Raw genomic sequence first — 9,604 nt, 5'->3', positions numbered from 1 at the left:
ACTCGTATTTAAATTATTTGATATTTGAAAGAATATATTGCATAAGAACTAATATGTATAGAAATTAGGCCGTAATATAACACAAAAGACCCTTTCAGCTCATTGCCAGTTTTGCCCTGTATAAATTTTAATTTGCATGATCAACCCAGACTATACACTGTATAACTTCTAAATTCTAACACAAAATGATAAATACTTTGATAAACTTTTCAATATCAAAGGGTGTCAGAGCTGTAGAGATTAATCTCCCCTAATGCAATTCAAAAGTGAAAAAAAAAGGGGGGGGGGGACAATGAAACAAAATATGAGAAACTGTTAACAAACTATTTTTAACAGCGTAATAAAATATATAACAACTATAGAATTAAAATATTTTATATTAAACAATATTAAAATAACAGCAATATTATTACAATTATTATAATTAATAATAGTAATAATGACAACAAACAAAAACAGGCTTCACTTTATTAGGTGTCTTTAATTACTCTGTACGTACAATTTTAGGCATAATGTACAAAACTGTTCATGTTGTTTTGCATAACACTTATTTTGGGTGGGATAAAGTGAAATAGTTTACGGACAGTTTCAATACATTCATTCATTTTTTTCAGCTTAGTCCCTTTATTAACCCAGGGTCACCACAGCGGAATGAACCGCCAACTTATTCAGCTCGTTTTACACAGCTGATGCCCTTCCAGCCACAACCCATCTCTGGGAAACATCCACCACACTACAGACAATTTAGCCTATCCAATTCACCTGTCCTGCATGTCTTTGGACTGTGGGGGAAACTGGAGCACACAGAGGAAACCCACGCAAACATAGGGAGAACATGCAAACTCCACACAGAAATGCCAACTGACCCAGACGAGGCTCAAGCCAGCGACCCTTCTTGCTGTGAGGCAACAGCACTACCTACTGCGCCACTGTGTTGCCTAATTTCAACAGATAATTTAGTCTAATAATATAATGCAGTGTTTAATATAATATATTATAATATAAATAATATAATATAATATAATTATAATATAATAATATATTAAATAATATAATATAATATATATATAATATTAAGTGGGTGTCATGGTGACGCAGTGGGTAGCATGATCGCCTCACAGCAAGAAGGTTAGTGGTTCAAGCCCCGGCTGGGTCAGTTCACATTTCTGTGTTGAGTTTGCATGTTCGCCCCGTGTTCACGTGGGTTTCCTCTGGGGTGCTCCGGTTTCCCCAAAGACATGTGCTATAGGTTAATTGAAGGAACTAAATTGACGTAGTGTATGTGTGTGACTGAATGTGTATGGATGTTTCCCAGTACTGGGTAGCAGCTAGAAGGGCATATGCTGTGTAAAAACATGTTGGAATAGTTGGCAATTCATTCTACTGTGGCGACCCCTGATGAATAAAGGGACTAAGCTGAAGGAAAATGAAATAAAATAATATAATATTAAAACTGCAGTCAATGTTTCTTGTCTACAAAATCTTTATTTTTCAAATGTGTTTTAAAAATATTTCTCAGTGAAACTGCCGCTACTTATGTAAACATTACAGCTGTACTCGTGTCACATTAAATCGAAAAATATCTTTCTATTTACTTCCCTTTCCTTATAGTGACTGTCTGAGCATAATCACCATGAACAAAAACGGCTAAAAGAAACATGAATTAACATCGTTTTTCTAAATGTACCGTCTTCTTGGATATATTTCCCCGATTTTTTAACGTCTTTTCATTACTTTGACAAGCAGATACTTTCTTTTTGATACATGCATGCGGGGCTTCTTGAACTAAGATCAATGCGTTGCGCTTTCGATTAGTTGTGCCTAAATCGATAACGCGTTTTCTGTTTACATTTCTTAGCGTCGACTTGGCAGCGCGCATGCTCACTTCCACTAGCCTGAAGTTACCATTGTCAAGCATGTAGATGTGGCTTTGATACAAACTCCTACTGTTAGTATAAGTTTGTGGTCAATATGGAAATGTTTGCTGTTTTCTTGTTTTTATGTTTAGCCTCGTCTTGGCCAACCAGAGGAGCGATTACCGAATAAATGCGAGGGTAAGAAACAAAAAGTACAACTTTAACCCTCAGATGTTAAATAAAATAAACTCTCCTGGGAAATAAACATATATATATATTACTTCTACAAAATACTAATAGTTTTTTACTAAAACAGTTACAGCGTTATTAATATTTTAAAAATGTGTTTTTAATAGTTTGCAAATTACTGACGGTGGAGTTGCAGGACGCCTTAGAAAAAACTGGCCGCTCGAAGGAAGTTCTGGAGCTAGGAGAAGTTTTGGACACTGGCAAGCGCAGGCGCAAAATCAAATACAACACTTCGTAAGTAATTACAGCATGCGGGCTAGGACGGGTAGTTCTGTAGTAATGAGAAACAAGGAAGGGACATTCTAAAACGCCTAACATGGGGGAAAAGGCTTAATGCACCTAAAAATCAACCAGAGAAAAAAACGAGTCCCAATTCATAGATAAGGTGAAAAACATCACGGTAAGCGTTTTCCCCCCCATTTAAGTCCGTTTATAAGGAAAAAGGTTAGTCAAATTTTACTCATGACTAACATTTTCTGATGTCAAAAGAATGAGCTCTAATTTGTAGTGAGGAAAAAGCTTAACATGGCTTACCGTGTGTCAACAAGCTGGGCACACCAAAAATCTATGAAATTTCTCTTTAATTAACAGTAACTTCTAGGAAAAGATCAAGCCCTGATTCTGTGGATGAAGTGAATAATGTCACATTAAGCATTTTATCTCCATTGAGGTTCATTATAAAAGCTTGATGTGATTTAACTTAACATCTGGAGACGATCGCATTTCTATAAAAATATCCTCAATAAACACTTTCTGCTGTTAAAAGAGCAAGCTTTTATTTTAGTATCTAGTAACAATATGGCTTAAGCATTCTCCCTGTAAAAGTCCATTCTAAGGGAACCCAAATTTCTGTCAAACTTTACTTGTGGTTAACACTGACTAATGTCAAAAGAACAGGCCATAATACCATAGATGAAGTGAACAATATCATGTTAAACATTTTCTCCCAATTAAGGTCCATAAAAGTAAAAGCTTGTCATAACTTTACAACAACTGAGGGAAACCAATTGTTAAAAGGCAAATTTTGTTTACAAATCTAATTTTATTTATAATAGATTATCCCTTGCTGTCAAAGGAAGGCACTTGTGCATGTCATTGACATTCCCACAACAACATAGGGAAACCACTTAACACAATATTGTTCACTTTAGCTGTGGAACGGGGCTCATACTTTTCTAGTAGTTAGTGCTAATAACAATAAAATTTGATAACAATTTGATTTTCCACGCTTGTTTTGAGGTACATTAAGCCATGTTAAGCTTTTTCCTTTTATAATGGTCTTTAATGGGAGAAAATGCTTAAAGTGATGTTTTTCCACTTAATCTATGGAATTGGGACTTTTTGGAATTGGGAATTTGTGTTTTCTCTCTCTCTCTTCTCTCTCTCTCTCTCTCTATATATATATATATATATGTTACGGTTAATTACAAGTAAAGTTTGACAGAAATTTGGGTTTCTCTGACTGATTTGGGGTACATTGAGCCATGTTAAGCATTTTCACGTTAAGCATTTTAGAATGTCCCTATAAGAAAAAGGGGAATAATGTTAGGGAAAGTCTAACTCTATCGGTATCCTCCCCATGTTGCCATAATTACGATTTATTTGTTTCCAGAGAGATGCGACTCACTGAAGCCATGGACAACATCTGTGAAAGAATTTTACAGTATAAGGTGCATGCTGAGAGACCAGGAAGCCTTCGATATGCTAAGGTATTGAGCTCACCTAAGCTCGTTTTTCTCATCCTTCCCTTTCACGAAAGTAAGCCAGAACATAAAATGTGTGTGTGTGTTTGCAGACTATTGTTGGTTGATTTTTACATCACTGTGTTTGTCAGGGCACTAGTCAAACTATGAACACGCTAAAGAACCTGGTGGAAAAAGGTGTAAAGGTGGAACTGGGTGTTCCATATGAACTGTGGGATGAACCAACAGTGGAAGTGGCAGAACTGAAGAGACAGGTAATATACGTTAACAAACAGAGAAGCACAAATGGATTTCAAAGAACAAAATGCATCTTCAGGGGTGACACGATGGCTCAGTGGTTAGCACTGTTTGCCCCAACAAAAAGATAGCTGGTTCGAGTCCTGGTTGGGTCAGTTGGGTTTCCTCCAGGTGCTCCACTTTCCCCCATAGTCCAAAGACATGCGGTATAGGTGAATTAAATAAACTAAATTGACCGTAGTGTATGTCTGTGAATGAGTGTGTGTGGGTTTTCCCAGTACTGGGTTGCAGCTGGAAGGGCATCTGCTGTGTAAAACATATGCTGGATAAGTTGGTGGTTCATTCTGCTGTGGTGACCGCTGATAAATAGGGTACTAAGCCTAAGGAAATGAATGAAAGAATATTCTAAAGCTGTTACTGTAAAAAAACAACTGAAGACTGAGAAATGAAAACTTGTAAATGTCTTTTGGGTCCATGTGGTAAAAGTAAATATTAAAGTTTATATTTTTACATCATCTTATGTTTATTTTAAAGTGTGAGACCATGTTGGAAGAGCATGAAGAGGTTGTGGAGGACTGGTATTTTCATCATCAAGACAAAGCTGGAAAGATTCTTCTGTGAAGCCCATGTCCTGAAAGACTCAGACCAAGGTATAAATACACTTCAACCCTGATTAGACCTGGTATTAAGAAGCCAAGAAGGGTTAACCATACTCAAAATGTGTGCTCTGCATTTGTGCCTCACCATTAGGCCACAACTGCCTATTCCAGTTTTGAGCTTGTTCTTTTCTGACCCCTTGCAGACATATTTGAAGATGCATTAAATCAGATTGCTTCATACTGTATGGATTTCTTCATTCAGTAATACTCATGGGTAGCACTGAGTGTTCCTTGAAAATTATGTAGAGCATGACTAAGAGGGACAGGTCTTGACAAAATCTTAACACAAGTGGTCACGAGGGACTCGTTTGAATGCATGTTAGCACCAGGCTGAAAAAGTAATGCGTCTTTGTTGACCAATTGTGATTGGATCACTGAAAATGGATGTTAACTCCAGGTGGAAATTGTAATGCATCTCAGCTGCTGACCACTTTTGATTGAAAACTCTTAAAATTATTGTTAATATCAGGTGAAACAGGATCTACACCGTCTCTTGAATATTGCTTTTTTAAATATACAGATTTGTTACCCAGTCCTTCCTGACAACATATTAAGCCACTATTTAAAATTTTCCTATGTCTTTTAGAGTGTCTTACTGAGATATGGAAAGGTGACATGGGAATGAAGGGATCTGAAGAGGAAAGTGAAGGGAAGGATGGAAAAGAGACCCATGATGCAGGAGAGTTGTGAAAGCAGAACCATAATGGCTGAAGAATGCACACAACCAGTATGCCATCTTTGCACAAAGCTGCATTGGAACCAAAAAGCACATCTATTTGAGTGTAAATGTTTTGCTTACTGAAAACTTTCCAAATCTGTTACATTTACAAGATAATGGGAATGGAGATTCCTTGGTATTTTACCTCTTTTTTTTAATCGATGCTGACATTTTGAATTGCTAATTTTAATGCAGTGTTCCCAGCAAACTGCCTTTTATTGTTTGTTGCCTTATGCAGATGTGTAATAGCACATCCAAACACTACCAGTGTTTTTACTTCTAGATCAGATTGGGAATTGTATTAGTATTTATCATTACTGCTACAACTGTGCCTGAAGCAAACAGATGGTTTTAGAATTTTGTATTTGGGGTACTTTCAGAATATGTTTTATCTGCTTGATAGATGTACAGTAATCCTTTAAATAATGCATTGTTTCATAAACCATCTGCTTCTGTTTCTTATTTGTTTTTTTGTGTGTGTGTGTGTGTGTGTGTGTGGTGCGTGTGGGTGTGTTTGTGTGTAGTGTGTTTGTGTGTGTGTGTGGGTGTGTGGTGTTTGATGTAGTTTGACAGACTAAAGTCGATCCTGTCAATTAACTATTGACCATCTGTCATGACCTTTATAATTGAACGCAGGCTCTAGTGTGCAATTGTCAGTGTGCATTCTTATGTAAAAGTACATTGCAAAGTAATCATGCCTTCACGTGTTATCACTTATGTCCAAATTACGAGGTTTACCGGTTACAAGTCAAAACGTAATTAAACAGAAGTGTTCAGGTGCAAGAAAACACTTAAGTATGCATATGATCAATAATCTTTCATCTTATCATTATAAGGTTTACTGCAACTTTTCATATTTCCAATGAATAGTTAAGTGGTAATACATTTATTCCATTCTCTTGTCAGCTTAGTCCCTTTATTAATCTGGGGTTGCCACAGCTGAATGAACCGCCAACTTATCACAGCATGTTTTAACCAGTGGATGCCCTTCCAGCTGCAACCCATCTCTGGGAAACATCCATACACACTTATTCACACCCATACACTACTGACATTTAAGATACCCAATTTACCTGTACCGCATGTCTTTGGGGGAAAACGGAGCAACCGTAGGAACCCACGGGAATGCAGGGAGAACCCTAACCCTAACTGACCCAGCCGAGGCTCGAAACCAGCGACCTTCTTGCTGTGACAGCACTAGCCTACTGCGCCACTGCGTCACCCTCATTAAGCCGGGATTCGAACTCAGGATGCCCTGAAATGCTTGCTAACCACGAGGCTATTGCGCCGACGTAATACATTTAAATGAAAAAAAAAAAACTTTACAAATTGTTCAGAGCTGTTAAAAGTATGCAACATAATTAGTTTTTTGCATATTGAGAAAAGCAACATCCTTTGGTTGTTTTAGAAAATGGCAACTAAATAATAACTAATATATATATATTATTATTATTGTTTAAGATATTTTCTTGTTGACAGGCTAATACGATGTACCATGACATACTGTAATTTATGCTATGGCTAAACATATGAAAAGTGTATTGATGCTTCTCTCTGTAACAATTAAAAAAAAACAAAAAAAAAACATCAAATTCAGTGCCTCATTGACCACTAGTTTGCTTCTAAATAAGGGTTTTAAAAATAGCAGGAAAATGCCACGATCTAAGAAAGATTAGACGCCACAAGGGGGGCGGTACAGCTCAACTGGTGGTAAACCAAACTAAGAAACCTACTGTATCCATTCACAAATAGCCTAGGCCAATTAATAAGCTGAAACTCAATGTATAAACTGTTTTTGAATCCAACTAAAGTTAATTGACAGCATCACTTCCGTAGAACCTGGAGATCAGTAGTAACATTACATTTTTAAGCTATAGAAACACCAGCTTATTTTATCACTGTAACAATGGGATGGATGGATTCCGCCTAAATAAACAGTGTTGTAAACAGAGATACGCTCCAGTGGCGCAATCGGTTAGCGCGCGGTACTTATAAGACAGTACAATGCAAAGCAATGCCGAGGTTGTGAGTTCGAAGCCTCACCTGGAGCAGTTTTAGCCCTAATTTCATTCTGTGTTGAAGTTAATCCGAAAAGGATGTTGCCGATAGTGGTCCTAGTATGTTATACACAAGACATTTGTCTTGTTAACAGTGATATGGTTATACTAATCGGACATTCAATCTTATGAAAAAAATTGGTGTCTGATTTATAATCCTTTTATTCTGACCATTAATACAGACATATACACAAACATACACACACACACACAAATTTGAGACCTTAGAAATACTCTATTAAAGCTAAAAATACATACATTTTATATTCATTTATACATATAAATAGACACACACACTCACTGTCTCAGACTCAATTTCTTCTTGTGTACAACAAAACTATTAAATGAAACTATTATATATTATACTTTTCTATTATATGTGTGTGTGTCTGTGGTTTTTTTTTTTTGTTTGTTTTTAATAGTTTTTTTCTGATGTCTCAAATTTTACAAGTAGACTTTGTTTTTAAATCTTTCAGATGCACTTTTTATTACTTGATTTCACGCTCTGTTTTCCTAATGTGGTTTGTTTAATAAACTTCTTAAATTCCCACTTACAAGCAGGGCCAGCAGCTAATGACTTCAATGACCAATTACAGTCATTAACTTTACTACACATTCTTCTAAACATTATTAATCACACATGACTTGCCTCCAGTACTGTGCTTTGTTCTTGGCCATTACTCCTGCACTTATAACTCATTCTGTACTGCACAAAAAAGGTGAGAGGGCTGCCTCTTTTTATATGCATTTGTACTATAGGGGTTAATATTGATTCCTTAATTTACATTTTAAATGTAAATTAAATGTCAGAAAGTGTATGCATTAAATGACATGTGGATTGGCATTTGAAACCATTTACAGAAAATTAGGGTGATTTTGAAATTGAATTTCTACACCATTAAATTTACAATATTACGTTTTAGACAGGTTATAATAGTTTAAATATTTACTAATGTGAAGAGTTTTGATTTCTTATGTTAATCCCTTTAACTTCCCAGCAAGAAAAACAATTTGGATTACATTTTTTAACTCCTAACGTGCATTTTTTCAACCCATAATTTCTAAAATATCAACCTCTACCAAATGCTCTACCGGCATTAATATATACAGTTGAAGTCAGAATTATTAAACACCCTGAATTATTAGCCCCCCCTGTTTATTTTTTTCCCCAATTTCTGTTTAACGGAGAGATTTTTTCAACACATTTAATAACTGATTTATTATATCTTTGCCATGATGACAGTACATAATATTTTACTAGATATTTTTCAAGATACTTCTATACAGCTTAAAGTGACATTTAACTAGGTTAACTAGGCAGGTTAGGGTAATTAGGCAAGTTTTGTATAACCATGGTTTGTAGACTATCGAAAAATATATAGCTTAAAGGGGCTAATAATTTTGACCTTAAAATATTTATAAAAAAATTAAAAACTTCTTTTATTCTAGGCGAAATAAAACAAATAAGACTTTCCCCAGAAGAAAAAATATTATAAGACATACTGTGAAAATTTCCTTGCTCTGTTACACATCATATGGGGGAATATTTAAAAAAAATAAATAAATCAAAGGGGGCTAATATTTCTGATTTCAACTGTATATGAAAAATCTGAAAATATGAAGTGTAAGACCAATTTATTTAAAAAAAAAACAATCAAAATAAAACATTTTTGAATTCTAAATCGGAGAATCTGAAATTTTTTATGGCATACTTCAAAAATAAAGATATTTCAATTTAGTTGTTCTTTTTAAAATAAAAATAAAGATATTGTTTGAAGTATGCCAAAAAAAATTCAGATTCTCATTTAACATGTTTTCTTGTTTTGTTTTTTTACAATAAACCCAAAATCAGGTGTAGTAGAGTAACAGGATTATGTTTGTTTGATTTTTTCGTAAATTAACAATGTTGTCTGTATAAACCATTATTTAAACAGTCATTCTTTAAATGACTTTAACAGTCATTATTTAAAACAGTAAAAATATGGTCAACCATTTGAGCAGGCAGTTAAAGGGTTAGCTGCTTTGAGAGAATATACATTGTAAAAACTATAGAAATAAAGATGAATTGAATTGTTTAATAACATTCATTATAACAATGATTTAAAAAATGATATTAAATTTGTCC

The 9,604-nt window shown here is 35.0% G+C and overlaps 1 protein-coding gene and 1 non-coding gene across 2 annotated transcripts; both read left to right on the top strand.

The window, feature by feature from the left end:
• The first annotated feature begins 1,891 nt into the window (after positions 1 to 1,891).
• LOC130232781 (protein canopy 4-like) lies at positions 1,892 to 5,773 on the top strand. The gene is given in 9 exon segments (XM_056462762.1): positions 1,892 to 1,996; positions 1,999 to 2,022; positions 2,025 to 2,054; positions 2,213 to 2,339; positions 3,718 to 3,814; positions 3,940 to 4,062; positions 4,580 to 4,644; positions 4,646 to 4,695; positions 5,291 to 5,773. Coding segments are annotated over 9 exon segments (645 nt in total). The 5' UTR covers positions 1,892 to 1,971; the 3' UTR covers positions 5,395 to 5,773.
• Positions 5,774 to 7,378: 1,605 nt separating this feature from the next.
• Positions 7,379 to 7,473, top strand: trnai-uau (transfer RNA isoleucine (anticodon UAU)). Its single transcript has 2 exons — positions 7,379 to 7,416; positions 7,437 to 7,473. It is a non-coding gene; the product is annotated as a tRNA-Ile (tRNA).
• Positions 7,474 to 9,604: the final 2,131 nt, after the last annotated feature.

The sequence above is a fragment of the Danio aesculapii genome, chromosome 7, assembly GCF_903798145.1.
Source record: "Danio aesculapii chromosome 7, fDanAes4.1, whole genome shotgun sequence".
In the NCBI taxonomy this organism is placed as follows: domain Eukaryota; kingdom Metazoa; phylum Chordata; class Actinopteri; order Cypriniformes; family Danionidae; genus Danio; species Danio aesculapii.
This window is presented reverse-complemented; position numbering and strand designations above follow the sequence as displayed.